The sequence below is a fragment of the Equus przewalskii genome, chromosome 11 (assembly GCF_037783145.1).
Source record: "Equus przewalskii isolate Varuska chromosome 11, EquPr2, whole genome shotgun sequence".
NCBI lineage: Eukaryota > Metazoa > Chordata > Mammalia > Perissodactyla > Equidae > Equus > Equus przewalskii.
In genome coordinates, this window is record NC_091841.1 from 13,599,143 (window position 1) to 13,621,992 (window position 22,850).

Below are 22,850 nucleotides of genomic sequence, written 5' to 3' on the forward strand. Positions count from 1 at the left end.
GCTGCTTGGCGTCAAAAAGTCGTGTAGACCCTGATAAAGCACAGAGCATGACCTGGATAACATTAGGATGTGAGTAAATCTGGAAATATCTTGATTAACAGAGCAGAGGATAGAAGAGAGGAGGTTTCTCAATGATCATTTTCTTCTTCTCTATGATGGAACAATTTTTCTATCCAAAGTATTTCTGTACAAAAGTAATATACTTTTATTACTGAAACTATTTCTTTGGTTATTTTACCTTCGTATTTTACCTTATTTCTCTAAAATTCAAATACACACATACACACACGCACTGATTGGAATTTTATTCTTGTAATCATAAAATTCTATATGTTCTATATGTTATGATAGTAAAATATTTCTGTTAAGAGTTATAACCACAAGTATTCTCAGTATAAAATGGTTAAAATAAGCTATATTTTTCTAATGTGGATGAATAATCATTAACATAAATTTAACTTTCATTTGAAATTTCTCTTATTACTGACATAAGAGTGTCTTGATGAAAGGAATTATCTAAACACCCAAATTGTCTAGAACTCTGAATATTTTTACAGCTTGGAGCAAGGAATCATAAGATTCCAGATTATTGAGGCATATTTTCATTTGTAAATTGGGAGAAGGGTAGATTTGAAAAGGGAAGACAAAAATAAATAAACAAAAATAAAACAAGAGTGCAGGTGCCTTCTCAGGCAAGTCATTTTGAGGAAGAAACAGATATGGAAACAGAGGAACTGAAAATTAGATTCCTTAAAACTAATCTTGTCCTCATAATGCAAGGTGAGTCTTTTCATAGAAACACAAATAGGCACACGCCAGTTTGGATTCCACTGGCACAGTGGAGTCATGTACTCAACTAATTTACCCATAGGTTAGGCAAACTAAAAAAGAAGTAAGTTTGAAAGTATGGCTGAGAACTGCTCGTCATTCTAACCGTTGAATTTGTTCTTCAGATTACTGGTTCTCAATCATGGCTGTACATTGGAACCTCCTGGGGAGCTTTAAAAATATTGACGCCTGTGTGCTACCTAGATGTTCTGATTAAATTGGCAGGAGGTGCCTGGACATTGGGATGTTAAAAATTCCACAGGTGATTTCAATGCACAGTAAAATTTGAGGCAAAATTTGTGTTAGGAAAGATGTAATGAAACAAAACAATAGTGCTTAGTAAGGAAATCTTTGGGTAAAATGTGTGAATGATTTTGAGAGTAAAACACTTCTTTCCCTGGGGCAAGAATGCCATGTCATTAGAGAGCTAAGGTGCACTCTTTGCCCACATGATGGCCTGACTCAAGGTGATACGACACCAATGATCACTTTCCCCCAACACTGGCAGAGGTCATGAGAAGTGACATTTTTATTCTTCAACTGCAGCAAAATTCACTGGAATATATGAATGAAGTTAATGCCCCTTATGTCACTGAATTCATTCTCAAGGGAATTACAGACCAGCCAGAGCTTCAGGCCCCATGCTTTGTGGGATTTTTAGTGCTCTATGTGGTCACAGTGCTGGGCAACCTTGGACTGATTACCTTAATCAGGATTGATGCTCGACTCCACACACCTGTGTACTATCTCCTCAGCCACTTGGCCTTTGTTGACCCTTGTTACTCCTCTGCTATCACGCCAAAAATGATGGTGACTTTTGTTGTGGAACACAGCTCTATTCCTTTCCATGCTTGTGCAGCACAACTGGGCTGGGTTCTCACCTTCATGATCACTGAGTGTGTTCTTTTAGCTTCCATGGTCTATGATCGCTATGTAGCCGCCTGTAGTCCCTGGCATTATTCAACATTGATGTCAAAAAGAGTCTGCTTTCTGGGCTGGCGTTGTCAGCGGAGTGGGCTGGGCTCGCGCCCCCGCCAGCTTCAGATCTGGAACGTGGCAGGCTTAGCTCGCCATCACAGGGCCACGCTGGGCCTCTGGCGCGGGAGCGGCCCTCTTTGTGGAAGCACCTGCAGTGCGGAGCCTGGAGCCCTGAGGAGTCGGGGCAGCCGCAGCGACCGCACTGGGGCACGTGTGGGAGCCCTGGCCCGTTGTCTTTGCCTCCGCCTGCGTCTCCACACTCAGAGATTATCTTGGAAGATCTAGGACTCTAAAAATGTTTCCCTTGAAGGATGCCGAAATGGGCGCCTTTACCTTCTTTGCCTCAGCTCTGCCACATGATGTTTGTGGAAGCAACGGGCTTCCTCTTACACCAAATTCCATCAAAATGTTATGGCACTTTCAAATCCTTAAGACTATCACCCATCCCAGACTGTGACGGTACGTGGATATTTCTAGGGGAAAGCATGCTATTCAAAGGTTTTGTGTATAACGTTTGAGGTACTTCAGGGCTTGCAGTATATGAACAAACATGGTATAGTGCACTGTACACTGTCTCCTCATAATGTCCTTTTGGACCGAAAGGGACATGTTAAATTGGCTAAATTTGGACTTTATCACATGACAGCTCATGGTGTCGATGTTGATTTCCCAATTGGGTATCCGTCCTACTTGGTGCATGAGGTAATTGCACAAGGGATTTCCAAAACGACTGATCATGTGCCAAATGGAAAACCATTGCCTTCTGGCCCGAAATCAGATGTATGGTCTCTTGGAATCATTTTATTTGAGCTTTGCATGGGAAGAAAGTTATTTCAGAGCTTGGAGATTTCTGAAATGTAAAATTTTTGCTTACATTGGCCTGTGTGGATGATACTATAATAGTTCTGGTTGAAGAGCATGGTTGTCTGGACATTGTAAAGGAGCTTTCTCAAAATGTGATGGATCTTTTGAAGAGGTGCCTCACCTTTCACGCTTCCAACAGGCCAACCCCAGGTGAATTAATGCAGGACAAGATATTCAGTGAAATGTCACCTTTATACACCCCCTTTACCAAACCTGCCAGTCTGTTTCATCTTCTCTGAGATGTGCTGATTTAACTTCACCTGAGGATATCAGTCAGCTGTGTCAAGACATAAACAGTGATAACCTGGTGGAAAGATCTATTGAAGAAGTGTATTACCTTTAATATTTAGCTGGAGGTGACTTGGAGAAAGAGCAGGTCAACAAGGAGATCATTCGGTCCAAGCCACCTGTCTGCACACTTCCCAATTTTCTCTTTGAAGATGGTGAAAGCTTTGGACAAGGTCGAGATAGAAGGTCATTATTAGATGACACCACTGTGACATTGTCATTATGCCAGCTAAGAAATAGATTAAAAGATGTTGATGGAGAAGCATTTTACCCGTTACTCGAAGATGACCAGTCTAATTTGCCCCATTCAAACAGCAATAACGAGGTGTCTGCAGCTGCCACTCTCCCTTTAATCATCCGAGAGAGGGACACAGAGTACTAACTTCACAGAATCGTTCTCTTTCAAAGGCTGCTAAAGGCGTATCCATATAAAAAAAAATCAGATCTGGAAAGAAGCAAGAGTTGACATTCCTCCTCTAATGAGAGGTTTAACCTGGGCTGCTCTTCTGGGAGTTGAGGGGGCTATTCATGCAGAGTATGATGCAATTGATAAAGATACTTCAGTTCCTACAGATAGACAAATTGAAGTGGATATTCCTCGTTGTCATCAGTATGATGAACTCTTATAATCACCAGAAGGTCATGCAAAGTTTAGATGTGTACTAACAGCCTGGGTGTTGCCCCATCCTGATCTCGTGTATTGGAAAGGTCTTGACTCAGTTTGTACTCCATAACTATATTTAAATTTCAATAAGGAAGCCCTGGCTTATGCGTGTGTGTCTGCCTTTATCCCCAAATACCTGTATAATTTCTTGAAAGACAACTCACATGTAATACAAGTGTATCTGGCTGTGTTCTCTCAGATGATTGCATTCCATGATCCGGAGCTGAGCAATCATCTCAATGAGATTGGGTTTATTCCAGATCTATATGCCATCCCTTGGTTTCTCATCACGTTTACTCATGTATTTCCACTGCACAAAATTTTCCACCTCTGGGATACCTTACTACTTGGGAATTCCTCTTTCCCATTCTGTATTGGAGTAGCAATTCTTCAGCAGCTACGGGACCGGCTTTTGGCTAATGGCTTTAGTGAGTGCATTCTTCTCTTCTCTGATTTACCAGAAATTGACACTGAATGCTGTGTATGAGAATCAATCAATCTATTTTGTTGGACTCCTAAAAGTGCTACTAACAGACAGCATGCTCAGCCTCCAAGGCCGTCTTCTGAGGGCAGTGGAGCCAGAAATTCGACTCCTTATTTCTCCACTGAGTGTGCAGAACCTCCAAAAACAGATCTGTCAAGAGAGTCCATCCCATTAAATGACCCTGATTGGATTCAGTTCCAGAGAAAGTGTAGATTCTGCAAGTTATCCACTGATGCTAGAGATATCTGTATTGGAATAGAACGATGTTTGAGTCTCTTGAAAGCCCAAATCCACATCAGCACACAGACATTGTAGCAAAGCCAGACCTTCTGATGAAGACATAAAATAATTTTCTGTATTCTTCTGTATCCTGGTAGAAACTAAGAGCTGGATGAAAGACACCGAGTGAAATTTAGCATCAGCTGTCTATCTTGTGTTGGGTATTGTGGGATCTACCAACTCATAATTTTGGGCTGGGCACATTTCAATCCATTTTAAATGGAAGAGATTCATTTACAACATGGTTAAAACAGCATTAACACATTATATGAACAAGTGGTCCACATTTTCATATCACTTATGTCTGCTGCACAGGCTCCTTTCTATCAATCCTGCTAGAAATCCATGCTGTGGTTTCAGGGATTAGAGGTTCCAACTGAGGAAGTCCCAAGTAAGATTTGGGCCTAATGCAAAGAAGAGCTGCCACATTATGTAGGAAATAGTCATAAATGGAATTGTGCCACATTACAGTCCCACTAAGTGGTGTCCCTGAGGAATAGTGGTGAAAGAAATTTGTTCCACGTGATCTAACATTCGACTTCATATGGAGAAAATGTGGCCTGAAGGAATACAGTCATTCATTGTGTAATGATGTTTTGGTCAATAACAGACCACACACACGACACTGGTCCCATAAAATTATTACCAAATACCTTAGTTGTGTAGTAGGCTACACCATGTAGGTTTGCGTAGGCGCACTCTATGATGTTCGCATAACATCGGAATAGCCTGATGACACGTTTCTTTGAATGTATCCCTATGATCAAGTGATGCATGACTTTACACTGATTCATAGAGAATGACAAATAGTGCTGGCAAGTTGGTCAGGTGACTGAGAGTTGCAAGTCTCCAAGAACTTGGCATTCTGGAGGAGAGGATTTTAGACCAATTTGTATGAGGGGGCACAAAGCATGCTGATTCAATTTTTTACCTACTAAAGGGTAACTATAGCAAAGGAGGTTTGCAGCAAATCAGGAGAATTAGAGAAAGTATTATGTGGATAGTAGCCACACTGTCTTCTCTCTTGCAACCCCAAGGCTTATTCAGTGATACCATAAACAGAATAGTCACAATATCAGGAATGAAGCCTATATAAACATGTATTCAATACCATGGACTCCCTTCTACTACTATCAACATTAAGTGTCCAATCTGTTCCAAGCAGAGACCTATACAAAATCCTAAACATGGCAACATTGTTTTGAAAAACAAGTCATAAATACAGTGATAAGTGAATTGTATCAAATCCCTTAAATATTGGAGAGAACAATAATGTGTCCTTACTGAAATCAGCAAGTGGAATAAGGAGTTCCCTTCCAAGCTGCAGTGTCTGAGGGAATGTCACTTTCCCACAGCTTAAAGGATATATTCTTCATTAGATTGTAAACCACACAAAATTCCCTCAGAAGAAGAAATGCATTTTACAGAAATAAAAGTTTGACATGACCATGGCATATCATTAATGGTCTTAAAATGTATGTCATCACCAACAATCAGATGGCTTGAGAGGAAATCCAAATGGCGTATTGACAGCTCAACTAAGTCACCAGCTAGAAAAAGAACTTGCTACATTGGAACGCTGTCCTCCATGACACACTGTAGGTTACAAACCAATGGCAATATAGGTTATAGGCAGTATAGTGTCTCCAAGACCATGAAATCATGGATCTGGAAGTGAAGAAGGTGTAGTACAATTGGTCTGTCTCATAATTATAGCCTATGGCAAAATGTCTGAACTTGTGCGTCCTATTCCTACAATATTATGCTCGTCAGGTTATAGGTTTAGAGTTCCTGAGGGAAAATATTTTCACCAGGGTCTCAGTTAGTGTTTTAACAAACTTAAATCTATGACTATTTCAAGCCAGTGGACAGACAAGCAAGGAAGGAATTAGTGTGCTGACTAAAGGAATCGACTCTGATTAACATAGGGAGTTAGGTGCTAATGCACCATGGGGCCAGGAAGAATATATATGGAACACAGAAATTCACAAAGGATCTTTAGAACTTCCATGCCCTGTGATAACATCATTGTCAATGGGAAACTGCAAAAACTATAAATTAAGGATAGGGCCATTAGTTTCTTAGTAACCATGTAGAGTAAAATTTGTGTCACTCTACCCGGAAATAATCAGTACAGCTAAAACGCTGGCAGAACATGAGGGAAATATAGAAGGCATAGTGCTTGAGTAATCATGTTAAAATGTTCAGCAAAGACAATTTGGTTTTTTCTTACAAAACTAGCCATACTCTTACCATACAATATAACAATCATGTCTCTTGGTATTTAATCATTGGTATACATTTAACCAATATATCTTTTTGTTTTTTATAATTTTGAATTGTTATAAAACTGTTACAAAACTACCACAAAGCAGGTAGGTAATTACTTATATTTATATCAGGTTCTATGTAGTATAATTTTGTACTAGTAATGTGTTGGTATTTTGGGATGCCCATATGATGTATTATGGGACAATTTTTTAAAATTTCTTAAGTAACTAGAAAATGCCAAACATAATTTGTATTTTTGCAATAAATGTAAAATTTCACATGCAAAAAATGTAAAATTTAAATCTACTTATGATTGTCTCTGGGCTTAACTTCTGTGATCTGTTTATTCATTACTAAAATTATTTAAATTTATTTTTTGTTGTCAAAATTCTCCCACCAAATGGCCTCAGCTAATCACTGAATTGCTTTGTCACTATAGTTTTGTCTTTTCCAGAATTTCAGATAAATACATTCTTTGTGTTTGATTTTTTTCATTTCACACAATATTTTTGAGGTTCATCCATGTTTTTGCATGTACAAATATTACTATTTGATTTTTATTGCTGAGTAGCATTTCATATTGTAACCAAATTACAATTTGTTTATCCATTCACCATTGAAGGGCATTTCTGTTGCTTTCACTTTTGATTACAAAAAATAATGCTTCAATGAACACTAACATACACATCTTTGTGTGAACATATGTTTTCATTTCTCTTGGGTAAATACCTGTGACTGGAATTGCTGGGTCATGTAGTAAATATATGCTTAACTTATGAGATACTGACAAATCCATGTGGCTGTAATATTTGGGATTCTTACCAGCAATATATGAGGGTTCCAGTTCTTCCACATTCTAATCAACTCTCATATTGTCAGTCTTTTAAACTTTACCATTTGAATGGGTGAATAATGTCACATCATTGTGGTTTAGTTTGTTTTCTGAGGAACAGCAATGTTAGCATCTATTTTAAGTTCTTATTGGCCAATGAAGCAAATGTCTTCTTTTGCGAAGTGCCTGTTCAAAATTTTTGTTTAGTTTTCATTGTGTTGCCTATATATTTATTATGGAGTGGTAAGAGCTCTTTCTACATACTGTTTGTAGCCCTCTGTAAGATATACGTTTAGCAAAATTTATCTCCCTGTATGAAGTTTCGCTTTTTGCCTCCTTGTCTTTCAAAGACCAACATTTTTAATACTAATTAATTCCATATCAAAGTTCTCTTTTATATTTCATGCTTACTGTGTCCTGTTTAAGAAGTCTTTTGCCCAAACCAAAGTCAAAAGTTTTTCTTATGTTTTCTTGTTGAATATTTAAATAAGATGAAGATTTTTAAATGTCTACTGAACTCATTAATATGGAGAAAATCTGAGAACTTACACCTTCTTTGGTACAGTACTAGATAGAGAGAAACTATATTGAAATGGCTAAGGAGCGTATCAAAAATAAATGGAGACAATGAACATAGACACCTTTATCAAGACCTCTGGCCACTGCTTTGAGTGAGGTATTTAAAAGAAAAAGAAAAATGCGTAAAACAGTGAAATATCTCCTAAGCCCAGACAAAACTAAATATGATCATCTTTAATATGTCTGATATTGTCTGTTCAATGTTAGTAATTCAAAATAAAACAAAAGAAACAGCTTTGAGCATATATTAGCTTTTTCTTTATTTTATAATGTACCCTCAAATTGTTCCTGTAGAATACACTAAATCTTTTTGAATAATAAACATAAAAAATCATATTATTTTTATGTTTAGAGGATTCTTAAAGAGAGGTAATCTAAATGGAAAATGTAAAAATGTTAATGTCAAAGATGGAGTAATAAGCCAGAAGAAGTAGAAATGTGATGCATATTAGAAATAAGGGGCTCCAGAAATGATAATGAGTTCTGAGGAAAAGGAAAAGAAAAAAAATCATCTTTTACATATAATGCAATTGCAAAACAGGAAGGTTAAATAAACAGGAGCTTAGTACACTCAGGGTGTAAAATTGTAAGCACCACTATGAGGAGAAATAATCCATAAGGCAATGGATTTGCACTACGAGTGTTTTCTCAAAGATTCTTATTAATGCAGTTGCCTGGAGAGCTTTGAGAACCAATTGCTTCAGTGTTTGGGCTGAGGTCTTCACCAGCTGCTTGGCTTACCTTTGGGCTGCAACTTTCCTAGGCCAGTATTAGCTACTTCTCTCATCTTTCCTTCCTTAGATGTCCCAACATTTGTATCAGCCCTACTTCTCACAGCAGCCTTTTTACCAGCCCCAGAATGTGCTTTGTTCTTGAATGAACCCAGAATGACATCGGAGTAAAAGAGAAAGCTGATATGAAGAGAAGAGTGTGCCAGGCCAAGGAATGGCCTGTGCAAAGAAAGACTGTATGGAGGGAACATGGCTGCTGTTTTGAGGGCAATGGATGCTGGAGCAGAGAAAGGGGAAGAGGAATGGGCCATGAAGTCCTAGAGTTAACTTGGGCCAAATCATTCAGAGCTTAGTGGATCATTGTAAGTTCTTGGGCTTTTACTTTGAATAAAATGGGATGCACTAGAAGATTTCCAGAATAAAAGTTCCTTTTTTTTCACTTCTGATTCAATTTTGTTACTTTGTTTTTTTAAAATTTAATAAGCTTCCAAAATTAAAACTGCACAGCAAAGTATATTCAAAAACTTAATGACTTCTATACCTGTCAGCATCCACTTCATTCCCTTCCTTCCCTGTATGTAACCCTTTTTATTCATGTTGACTTTTTCTCTTATTTTTTAATCAAATATGATAAAATACACATACATATCTGTAATCATCTCTTTTTCTTGCCCTGTGTAAAATATGCATTTCTATTTTCAATATTATGATGGATATTTTCCTTTTTAATACTATATTGTAGTGAGCTCTGTATGACATACGTGGAAATCTTCCTCATTTCTAGAAGAACTGTCCCTGTTGATGAATATTTGGATGCCAATCTGTGGCTAATATAAATAATACTCCAGTGAATGACCTTGCACTTGTATTATTTTCTATTTGTGTCAATATTTATTTAGGATAGTTTCTTAGAAGTGGGATTATTGGATGCTGTCATTTTGCTAAATTTTGACAAATATCCCTCCATAAGAATTAAATACTTTTTAATTTCTATCAATATTATATTATGGTCCCTATTCCCCTTCACCTAAACAATTTTTTTGCATTTTGAAATCTTCACAAGTGAGAAACAGTCTCTCTCATGACTTTATATTTAAATTGAAAGAGACTCTCAGCTAGCTGGTATTCTTATCCTCCATTTACATACAAATTTGACTTTTGCTTTTTCAAATTTGACATTTTCAACATGAAACCTCTACGATAAAAATATTATAAATTTTTGGTAGAATGAAGATTTTAATATTTTTTGGTTGAATCAAACCATCAATGAGGTGAAGGCTCATGTAAATCATCGGATAACTCTCATTTAAAAGTCAGAAAAGCGATTTTCTAAAGAGGCCCAAAGAATTTAGATCACATAAGCAGGTCTTGGGGTCCAAAACGGGCTATCTGAATGTTTAGAGCATTCAACAAAATTTCTGAAAAAAGTGTTGTGCTTTCAAAAATGTTTATAAGATAAGAATTAAATAAATTAAAAGAGGTTTTGTCAGTTTCTTTTTTACACTAATGGAAATTGTATCTTCAAGCAAAAGGCTACAGTGTAAAACATTTTTTAAATTTATTGAATTTCTTTTCTGTAGATCATCTCATTGTGCAGATCAGCTGTGGATTTTGTAGATCATCACCATGGGGTTATAATACCATGGAACACATTTGAGAAAATCTGTTCTAGGAGTACATAACACTGCTGATGCTGGCACTTTAGAATTTGGCTGCTTTTGAAACAAAATTGGCCAGAAATAAGGCCTGTGGTTGTTGTGATTTAAGCATCTTCTGATAAGGCTGGGGTTCACTTCAGGCACAGCAAAAATTAGCATGGCAGATATAGAGGCTCACTTTTCTCTGCCATTCCTGTAAAGTAGCCAACGTTCAAGTGGGAAACAGTTAAATTGAATCAGAAAGAGCGAGATTCATTCTCCTCTCTCAGTAGTGTTGAATCCTTAAGAAGAGATTTTGATATATTTCAATAACTTGACTGTAATACTATGGCCGATCATAAAGTTATTGGCAAAGATCTAGTCATTTTAAGAACCATTATATAAAATTGAGATTTAAGGTTTCCTAAAACTGTGTGGTATATTATTTTAGTTTGTAACAGGTGAGAAACACAATCTTAGAAATAAGCTCTCATAAAGCAAAAGCCGATTTTGTTCAACTAAGCTTTATTGAAGATGGATGGATGATTATATTTATTTTCTTGAAGAAAAGTATATTGCTTATAAGTATTATTTGTAAAAAGTTATAGCTTTTTAAAGTTACAAAGAATTTTGAATTGGGACATCAAAACAAGAAATGTGTTAAAAGATATTGTTGAAACAAATATAAAATTAAAATTAAATAATAAATGCTGAAGTACTTATTTTTAACTTTTTATTTTGACATTGTTTCAGAATTGCAGAAAAAAAATGCTAACATTTTACAAAGAATTTCTGAAGGTTCTTTATCTCAATTCCGCAAATGTTAAGATTTTACTACATTTTTTTCCTGAAGTGTTTGATAATCAACTGAAGACATGATGACTCTTTACTCTTATAGACGTAGAAGTGTATATTTACTAAAAGCAAGGGTGTTCTCTTAAATGACCAGAGAACTGTTATCAAAATCAGTAAGGTAACGTTGATATGGCATTATTATCTAATTTACACACCTTATTCTGCTCTGAAGGACTTGTCTCACTTGTTAAAATTTGAGTTGTTCTTGAAGTCTTTTTAAGTTGTGTTTTCCAGTGTTGATGTCAACGTCCCTGTCAGGTCATCAAAACGAATAATTCTTTTCATATTCATCTTACTGGGACTGCGTGTATGTGTGTGTTTTATAGGCGATATTAATGACTTAAAGGTGCTGTAGTGATCTAAATTAGATATGATTGTTACCAATTAAGGTTCATGAATTGGAGTTTTCAAGTTAAAACTCCACAAAAGAAAGATTGATTTTAAGTGATCTATGAAACAAAATTTAACCTACTATTTGCAATTGACTTTATTTCATTCTGAAGTCTTTCAGTATTAGCAGGAGTTATAATGTTCATAATAAGAGATACTAAAATCAGAAAATTAATGTATTCTCTGTCAATATTAATTTTTTAAATATTATAGCATTAGGAAGCATGTTACCAATGGTATGCTAATGCACAAAACTTGAAGTCTACTGTTTACTGTTGTTTCTACTTTTGCATCCCAGCTCTGAGTGATTTCAGCTAGACCACAAGTCATTTATTTTATAGTCGAAAGCACCTCTTCCATAAATCTCTTCAAAGCGTTTTTGACTTCCTGGTTCCTCAGGCTGAACACTAAGGATTTAGAATAGGACTTACCACAATATAGAAAACAGAAGCAATTTTGTCAGTATTCAGGGAATGACTTGTTTTGGGCTGCATAGACATGAGCATGATTGTCCCCAAAAATATAGTGATGGAAGTCAAGTGGGAGGCACAAGTAGAAAATGCCTTTTGTCTACCTTCAGCTGAATTAATCCTCAGAATGGCAAATAGAGTGAATATGTAGGAGATGAGAGTAATAAAAAGAGAGAAAAATGTATGGAAACCAGCAAGTGTGAACAATATCAATTCTTTGATATCTTTGTAATTGGTTTTATGACAGGCCAGATCAAACAGGGGAACATCATCACAGGAGAAGTGATTTATTATATTTGCATTACAGAAACACAAGCAGAATGTAAGAATTGCCTGTAGGAGTCCCATGGAAAAACCTTACAAATATGTACTAACCACCTTTTGAATACAGATCCTTCTGTTCATGACAATGATAGAAATTGTTAAAAACGGCCACATACCTATCGTACGCCATGACTGAGAGCATATACATTTCACAAACAACAGAATGATAAAGCAACACAAGTGAGTGGCACAAGCAAGTAAGCATATTCTTTAATTTCCAGGAGGAAGTTCATGGGAGTGTTAGGGGTGACAGAGGAAGTATAGCAAAAATCAACAAAAGCTAGGCAGTTGAGGGAAAAAGACACGGGTGTGTGAAGCTGAGGACTGATACGAATTAGCATAATTAACCCAAGATTGCCTATAACACTAATAAAGTAGATCACTAGAAAGATACCAAAAAGAAGAGCTTGGGCCGGCCTGGTGGCGGAGAGCTTAAGTTCGCACGTTCCACTTTGGCAGCCCGGTGTTCGGGGGTTCGGATCCCAGATGCGGACTTGGCACTGATGTTAGCTCAGGGCTAAAAAGAAGGACTAGGATAACAGCCAGCAATTTTGACACTTAACTATTGCACTGCCTTCCAGAAAGATGAAGACAAATTATACCTCAATTAGCTGCATCTGTTTTCTCACAACTTTAAAAACATTAGATTTAAATAATTAGATGTCTGTTGTACATCTACTTGCTAGCTAGTCCTTTTGTATTTAATGAGATGAAAGTTTTCTCTTTGCAATTAATAAGTAGTTTGGGGCAAGATACTCATACATATAGATATAAATATACTGTGGAAGGAGCCTCATCATGGATTTTAAGTGCTGCTCTAGCATATAGTATAATCATATAAATATATGTGGCTTTTACTAAATGTTATTTTCTATTATTTTGCTTGTAATGCTAACTTACTTTTTATAACTACTACCAGTGCAGCTCCTCCCTGCTCACAAAGCTACATCTGCGCATCTCTTACCAAGACCATGTTCAGTGACTTCAGGTATGTTTAAATCAGCTACAGAAGGAATATTTTTCCTATGGAAATCGGGAAATCAACTGATGCTACAAATCAGCACTGTTTTTGGTTTTTGGGTTTTTTTTTTTTTTGAACGCCAGTTGATAAACATTCACTGGCTGCCACTGATTCCCACTTTGTTTTATATTCTGTAGTTTGTAATGTGGTTTACTATTTGTAAGGATGAATAACTCCTCATTGAACTTCATTTTAAGAAATGTCCTGACTGTTTTTGCAAGTTTACTTCATAGATTTATTTAGGATTGTCTATCATGCATTACATATTTGAGTTAACTTGTGAAGAACTTTCTTCTTTCCTAAATGTCATTCCATTAAGAAATGTGAAACTATAAATGTATTCAACTTATACTTAAACTACATAAATATATAAGGCCAGCATTTTGCCAAGTTTAATAGTAAATTAAACCCTAGGTTTTAAATTTTTGTTTATTATTTTAAAAGGAATCTTGAATTTTTTATTTTCATATTTCTTTGACGTCACATTTTTATTATAGTACTGTTTTCATTATATAGCTTTGTAAGAGAATACTTTCCCAAAATCCTAAAAAATCTAACAGTATCTTTCCACTGAACTTATTGGTTCAGATACAATATCACATACTTTATAAATAATGATATTTTTACTCCTTCCTCCCTTGCATTAGCTAACACACTAAAAATACTGTTTAATCAGAGTGATGATTCTCTTAATCCTGAATTGAGTTGAAATGTCTAGTATTTCATCTCAATATATTACTCTGAAATATGCTGCTACTCATTTACCCTTGAAATATTTATTCTGCTATACCCATAATACTGAGTTTTCATTGTGTATATGCGATTCCACATTTAATTCAAGACATTCTATCTTCTTTATCCACCAGATTACTGAGTTTGTTGGAATTTCTGTCTGGAACAAATCCCTTCAGATCAAAATTAGGCAGAATTGAATCCTGAGAATGGCCCATAGGACAAGTGAGAATAATCTTCAGTCATCATAAAACAAGCATGAGTTAAATTCTTAATCTAAGAAGTGGAAGATTATCCAGAAGAGATGTTCTGGAGATAACTGTCTAACACGCTTCTACACACAGTCCATGGCCAAAGCCAATAATTCAGAAGTGAGTGAATTCATGCTCTTGGGACTTACAGACAGGCTGGAACTTCAACCTCTTCTTCTTCTTCTGTTTTTATTTTTGTTAAAGGAAGATTAGCCCTGAGCTAACATCTGCTGCCAATCCTCCTCTTTTCGCTGAGGAAGACTGGCCCTGAGCTAACATCCATGCCCATCTTCCTCTACTTTGTATGTGGGACACCTACCACAGCATGGCTTGCCAAGCAGTGCCATATCTGCACCCGGAATCCGAACCAGGGAACCCCAGGCTGCCAAAACGGAATGTGCGAACTTAACCACTGAGCAACTGGACTGACCCCTCATTATTTGTTTAAAAACATATCAATTTGGGTTATTTTTCTGTTGATTTTTCTTTACTGTATTAAGTGTTATATTGTCATATATTTTACATATCCTTTTGAACTGTTGTTCATAATTGGAATATGAATATCAATATAAGGTTTAATTTAGGACAAGATAATATATATAGAAATAAAGTTTCTTGTTACCTAATCCCAGAATGTCATATGTCATATTTCTCTTTCTTTTTCCATGCAAAAAATTAAAAACAATTTTGAGAAAACATAAATTGTATTGTACACACTGGACATTAGACTTGGTATAAATATCGCACAGATAAAGTGACTCATTCTCCCCATCTTTTCAATGATTAATGGCTCTTATACAGTACAACTCTTTCTAGGTCATCTCAAAAGTTTTCATATTATTGATTTCTTTATTTGTTTGCTTTAATGTGTTAGTGAACAACAACTTTGTGGAAAGATTATTCTAGATGTTTTATATTTTATTATGGACTCCTGATTCACAGATAGATTTTCAATATCTAATCATAGCAATGTTGGCATGGAGGAAAGCATAGACCTAGGAAAACTTATCACATATTCTAATTTACATATCAAAGTCCATTAGAAGAAAAAAAAGAGAAGAGACAATTGTGTGTTTGTTTATAGAGCTACTCAGACTAGCACCCTTTACTTGACTAGCGGCTTTAAGACAATTTTTGCCATGACTCACTTCAAGAAATATGTGTAATAAATGCCATAGCGCACACACACATGTCTAAAATGATAGTCTCACATATGGATATGTGAATGCACAGATCCGGAAGAATTGCCAAAATGCGTTAATATTTTCTCTAAAAAGTTAATTTTATTAAAAAATGCAGGCTACAGGGCTGGCCCCGTGGCCGAGTGGTTAAGTTCGCGCGCTCCGCTGCAGGCGGCCCAGTGTTTCGTCGGTTCGAATCCTGGGCGCGGACATGGCACTGCTCGTCAGACCACGCTGAGGCAGCGTCCCACATGCCACAACTAGAGGAACCCACAACGAAGAATACACAACTATGTACAGGGGGGCTTTGGGGAGAAAAAGGAAAAAATAAAATCTTAAAAAAAATAAAAATAAAAAAAATAAAAAAAAAAATGCGGGCTACAGTGTACTAAAGTGTATTCACCATCTGGTAACGTTTCCTTAGGGCAGTTTAGCTTCCTCCCCACCAAGGCTACTCCTCACTGCCACCAGATTAGAAATGCGAATATACTCTGCTTACCTACAACCAATTCCTAACAGAAATATCTCTTGCTCTTTTAACATTTCTTTTATTCCTTTTCTGAAATAAAGTGTCACTTTTTCCTTGCACTTAGTACTTGCCCTAAAGACTTTTACTCTACGTTCCCGTTATAAAGAAATATGTGGATATGAATGTGTATACCCATGTGTGTGTAAATGTATACATGTGTACATATACATATGCATATGTATACATAGAGATATATGTTTTATTATCATACTTCTGCTAACATAAAATCAGAACCAAAGGAAATTTAATCATCTTTCGAGAAAGGCATATTATTTCCTTTTCTCCCTCCAGAACTTTCAGCACAAGGCTAAGCATTCGGTTTCTTGTTGTTGTCTGCTGTCAAGTCCGCTCTGACTCCTGGTGATGCTATGAATGAGTGATGTCCACAACGTCCTATCCTCAACAACCCTACTCAGAAGCTGTACACTCATGTCTTTGGCTTCCTGTATGGGGTCAATCCATTTTATATTTGGTCTTCCTCTTTTCCTGTTGCCTTCTACTTTTCCCAGTATTATTGTCTTTTCCACAGGATCCTATCTTCTCGTGGTATGCCCAAAGTTTGACAGCCTCAGTTTTACCATTTTTGCCTCCAGTGATAGTTCAGGCTTAATTTTCTCTAGGACCCATTTGTTGATCTTTCCTGTAGTCCAGGATATCTGCAGAGCTCTCCTCCAACACCATATTTCAAATGCATCAATTTTTTCCTGTCAGCCTTCTTCACTGTCCAGCTTTTGCATCTGTACATAGTAATTGGGAATACGAGGGTCTGGATAATCTTGGCCTTACTCTCTAACGTGACCTCCTTACATTTGTTGATCTTTCCTAATTCTCTTATTGATGCCCTTCCAAATCTTGATCTTGTCTTGATTTCTTGGCTACAGTCTCCATGTAAAGTGATGACTGAACCAAGGTAGACAAAATCTTTAAAAATTTCAATGTCTTCACTGTCTATGTTAAATTTGTACGGTTGTTCTAGATTCAGTATGTCCTCAGAAATCATCTGCCGAATTGGACTGAATTTTCCATCATAACTGTTTATATCAAGAAGCTTTCTTTCCATCATCAGTTAGAGTCTTACACAATAGTAAGCCTATTCATTGAGATTCTTCTATCCTAATTCTGCGTTAAAAACATTATTTCACCATAATGATACTGATATTTCATATTCAAAGGAAGTATGGCATAGCATTTAAAAATATGAAACTAGATTTTGAATCATGTCAATGTCATGTATTAGTAATTGTGTCCCTTAGTCAGATTATTCAAACTTTCTTGGCTTGTGTACTGAAATATAAAACACAAGCAATATCCTTCTTAAAGAGTAAATGCACAATTTCCATTTGGATTCACTTGTTCTATTATATCTACGAAGAAGAAAAGGCACTTGAGGTTCTAGCACATTTAGCATTTCTGTAATGAACAATTGCTTTTCTAATGACAGATAACTGTTGAAAGATGGTATTTTGAGATTTAAGCCAAGCAGAAAGTAGACAGAATCTTGATCAAAATAGAGAGAACTGTATTTTAATTTGGCTTTGTCACTCTCTAGTGACATAAGTTTTAGCATGCCAAAAATGTAGTTTGTTCTTTAATTTCCTAATCTATAAATGGTGCTATTTTATATCAAAAAGGATTGCTAATATTAAAATAAAATTTTTTATCCCCAACACATAGCAGACACAAATACATTTTAAAATAGAAAATGTGTTAAAAAGTGCTCCCCTAATGCATTAAAAGGTAGATGGACATAGAAATCAGTGTAAGCACTTTCAAAATTCCCTGGCAGCAGGGAAGACAGTGCTGATGGATCAGAGTCAGATACCTCCAGGGCTTGAAAATGGAGGTCACTGGACAAGAAAAACACAGAAAATCCTTAACAGTTGGATGCAGATAGCTATGGTTAAAGTTTTATATGCAACATGTCTTTTACATTAAAGACAGAGAAGAATGTCTTAAAATTTTAGTTCCTCAAATGATGTCTCAGCAAAGAATAAATTACCAAAAGAGAAATATATAGCCTAATTGATATATTTTGTTATGTCAGGAAACAGATGAGAGAACATATCAGGAGAAGTTAGATGTTCTTCATAAAGCATAGACTGAAAAAGCAGAAATAATTTTTACGTGTGCTGTGTATGCTTGTTTCCACCAAATTCTACGGGAAGAGAACAACCTCTTTGATGATATTCATCACTGCTGCCAATTATCATTGTATGAGATGGGTAGGTTATCAAAGCTTTTAAAAGTCAGGTTAGCAGTCACACAAATAAATAAGTTCCATTCTGAAATAATTAAGCAACTATTGGATTGGAAATTTACCAAGATACCAGACAAGCCTTCACTATTTAGCAGCAATAAGAACTTCAGTATGCCATTTCACTTTATCTTGAAGGTAGAGTATGCGTTTATATGCAAACATATTTGAAAGTATATTCTATGTGATCTTTTACCATCCGGTCCATGATATTTTATATTCACATTCTTTTCACATCTGCTCCCTTCTGCCACAGCCAACACATGATAAGCTAACAAGAATCACATTAGTTAGAATAATTGTTTTGCATTCCTCAATTACAATATACCTTTAAATGCTTTGCTACTTAAGTGCTTCTCACTATGCTCATCTCTATCAGGTGAATGGCGAATGAAGAGTTAGAGAGAAAACTCCTATTTATCCTTCAAAGCCTATCAAAACCCCACTCTTCTATAAAGGCTTCCTTGATTTCTAATGTCCATTCTTTTATACCCATCAGTTTGTATCCCTGTTTTCCAGAAACATTTTATATATAACTCATTACATATCATCTCACATTTATGGCAGCCATCTGTTTCCATATTTCTTCTCTTGATAGATTGTAGACTCCATGGGTGGAAACCATGCCTTTTTCGTTCATTTGCTAATGTAACCCCTTTTAGATGTTTGGTAATGTGGAAGCAAAGATTAATTTTTGGAGAAATAGTTTGATACTTATTTTCCTTGCTCATAATTAATGCTCCTTACTGATATCAGATATATTGAGGGACATACTCACGACTTGATTTTAATGTGCTCACTTCTCACCCTGGGTAAAGTGTCTAACTTTTACAAAAATGGGAAGGGCAGTTTTGACATAGATTACAATCTAATCAATTAAGTGCCTGACATTTCCAAATGGTCTAATAGATTCTACCTTGGAGTCAATAATAGAATCTATCTCTATTTTTTTATTTCAAACTAATAAGAAATATGTTTTCTATAATAGTTCATACATGCATAACTGCAATAAAATTAGAGGAAACACTCTTTACCTTTATTTTAGAAAATGACACCTAAAATGTTTTATTCTGAAATCACTTGTGCTCTATTCTACCTCATTTTTAAAATACTCATTTGGATCTCAAATTTTAAATACAGTCTATAACACTACCTGGGTAGCAGGTGTTCCTATTTCTTCTCCAAGTGGGTTTGGGCAACAACATACTGCATAGTTTTCTCAGTGACTCTATCTAAAGGGATCTTTCTTAGGAATATGATGCAAGTAATATAATCACTTGCAGGCTGGAGATCAATTAACTATCAATTAGCTATTCTCTGGTTTTGCAGAACCACACATCTGAAACTCTTCTTTACTATGACAGTATTCCCCCAAAGTTCCCTAATTTTTGAAATGCTGTTATTTATTTATTGGTGTTTTAATTATCTATTATGCTGGTGTTCTTGCCTAGTGACACGAGTTTTACTTATCTTTGAAAGGAAGATAAGAATTTCCTTGTGAACTTTCTTACAACATGTCTTTCAAAGTACAAAATATCTAACTCCCCCAAGAACATATCCCTGAACAATTCAAGACATAATGCTCTCTCTTTGTCTTACTCTTTGAAATGTTCACGAATGGTTTGTTTCCTCTTTCAGGTTGTCTCTAGCTGTTATTATTTAATTTCCTTGGTGACTTCATCTATAGAGCATTCTTCCAGATTGTTCACTTAGCCAATCTGTGGCCACAGCAAAGCTGCGCAGGAAGAACATGTTTTTAGTAATTATTAGGGAGCAATGCATCTGTTATGGACTAAATTGTATCCCCCTACCTCCAACATGGAACCTTTAAGAAGTAATTAGGACTAGATGAGATCATGAGGGTGGGCCCCACCGATGGAATTAATGACTTAGAGAAAGAGGCACCAGTGCTCAATCTCTCTCTCTTTCTCCACACATATACTAAAAAAGAAGAGGTCAGGTGATCACATGGTGAGATGGTGGCTGCCTACAAGTCAACAAGAGAACTCTCACCAGAAGCCAAATTTCCAGAACATTGATCTCGGGCTTTCTAGCCTTCAGAGCTGTTAAAAAATAAATGTCTGCTGTTTAAGCCACAGAATTTATGGATTTTGTTATGGTAGCTTGAGATGAGAAAGACAGCATCTCTGTGAAAATGAAATAATCCTCTACACTACAAATGGCTTTTTCAGTGGGGAAGAGGAAAGAAATTACAAAATTATTTCCTTTTTTTCCAAAATAGTGCCTTTTCTGTTGTCTTCCCCATAATTTAGCCAGGCCAGCATTCAACTGAGGATGCACCAGATATCTTCTAGAGGTTTCAAATAGACAGGAAATGAAAAACGTAATAGAGCTTATACACAGAATATGTAAGTGAGAGTGTCAGTAAGGCATTTGGTACAAATCCTGGGGTCCAAACAAGGAGAAACTTATATCCTCTGAGACTCTGAATTTGAGGATGGATAAGAAAGAGTTGTGAATATGGTTTGTTGGAAAACATGGATGGGCTTCTATGTTTCATATACTGGCTTTTAATATAATATTTGCCTCAGAGTTTCCTATGAAATAAATTTCCAACTATAACACTAGGTTTCAATACAATGAAGGAGGAGTATCACTATCTAGCGTTTTTTGCGAATCATGTGTTAACACATCTGGTCACTGAAGAGGAAAAAGCAGCAATCCCTTAGTAATTAAGGCCTGACATGATCATATTGTGTCAGTGTTAATCAGAATCTATGTATAAGTGCAGACTGACTATCTTTGAAATATTAAATATTATTTTATAATTATGCAGTACTTAATTTTGTTTTAAGCTTGCAAATATATTTAATACTGATGGCAAAGTGTCCTATTCTTGTTTATGTCTTGCAATAAAATGCCATGACTTGGTACCTAGTATTGAGATGTTGGAACAATAACTAATAAGAAATCTTCTATATAAATTCGTGCATATAAATAAATTAGATTGAATTCAAATGACAATGAAAAGAAGTTATTAACCACAATTTGTTACGATTGTGTTTTTATAATGTTTATTCCACAGTATTTTATATGTTATTAAGGGCTCTTCCCAGAGAATGTTTTATCTTCCCATTTCCTAATCTTTAGGGAAAAGAGTTCTGCAGAGTTCATCAAAGTTTGGGGGAGGGGAGATTATTTGACTAGGAGAAACATAGGGAAAGTTTTAGGGTGAAGTAACTGTTCCCCACATTACTGAGGTGGTAGTTACTTGACTCTATTCATTTGTTATAAATGCATAGAACTGTATATCACAAAGAGTAAATTTTATATGGAAACCAATGAAAAATTAACCAGATTGTTGGCAAATGTCAGCAAGAAATGCATACTAATGTATCTAACTGCTATAAATGCATGATACAACCACACTGAAGGACTAACTGACCTAACTAACTTTGGACAATGGCATTTTGATTAGAAACTGTAAAACTATAGACAAAAGGAATTGTACATAAACTCTGTGTCCTAGTTTGTAAATTTGTTTCTCATGGGGGTTTGAGTTAAATTCAGAAATTGTCTTATGTGTATATTGGAGCTGAACAAATAATGAAATGTTTTTTAAGTGGAAGGATCCAGGTTTCTCACTGTTGGAGAGGAACTTTACAGATTAACATGAGATTAAGTCTACAATGAATCTTGTGGTACTGAATTAGACAGCATGATATCAAAATGAACTCACGTTTAGCTTAATATATACACCAGTGCTCTCTCCAATCCTCCACTGGAAAATGTTCCTCGACATTGTGTTTTTCGCTTGTTTAGAGTGAGCTTGGGAGTTTCTTTTTGCTTTCTCTCCCTCAGTCTTCATTGGAAGGGTGTTTCATAGCATCTCCACTGAGAAAGCACCATCAGGACACATTTATCTCACATTCCTTCCTGAGTTGTCACTAAAGAATGATCTGTGAGAACCTGGGGGTTGAGCTTCTACAAGTAAAGCAAGTATGTTAATATACTTATTTAGAAACTTCCTCATATTGTGGAATAAATTAGAACAAATAATGATACACTTTGACAACGGAAAGACTGGATCCCCAATAAAATTAATCTCATTTCTTTAACACATGAAATCAAATTTTAAATCAGACTCACAATAATTTTCACAATTTCCTGTTTTCCCCAGAAACATTTTTAAAGAAAAGTTTTACTTCTTAACATTTGGACAAGAATAATTAGCCATTCAGATCACAAATTTTGCAAAGAGAGCATTTCCTTTTCAACGTTAGATTTTACAAATTACCCTGCAGCAGAAGCCCTGGTGGACCTTAGATTCTCACGAGTGCTACCGCAGTTAATAAAACTGCTTACAATTGGAGGTCCAAGTGGACATGATTGTCATAAGGAATTGAGGAGCTTCAGGCACGAGTCCGGAGTAGTACTGTTGAGAGAG

At 35.9% G+C, this 22,850-nt stretch overlaps 1 protein-coding gene and 1 pseudogene across 1 annotated transcript in view; both read left to right on the forward strand.

Moving 5' to 3' along the window:
* The first annotated feature begins 1,392 nt into the window (after window positions 1–1,392).
* LOC139074623 (olfactory receptor 8U3-like) overlaps window positions 1,393–22,850 on the forward strand; it is an 80,406-nt gene continuing 58,948 nt past the window's right edge. The window contains 2 exon segments of the mRNA XM_070566084.1: window positions 1,393–1,840; window positions 21,119–21,131. Of these exon segments, the coding sequence (XP_070422185.1) occupies window positions 1,393–1,840; window positions 21,119–21,131 (461 nt within the window).
* On the forward strand, window positions 2,053–4,421 carry LOC103566757 (TBC domain-containing protein kinase-like protein pseudogene; annotated as a pseudogene).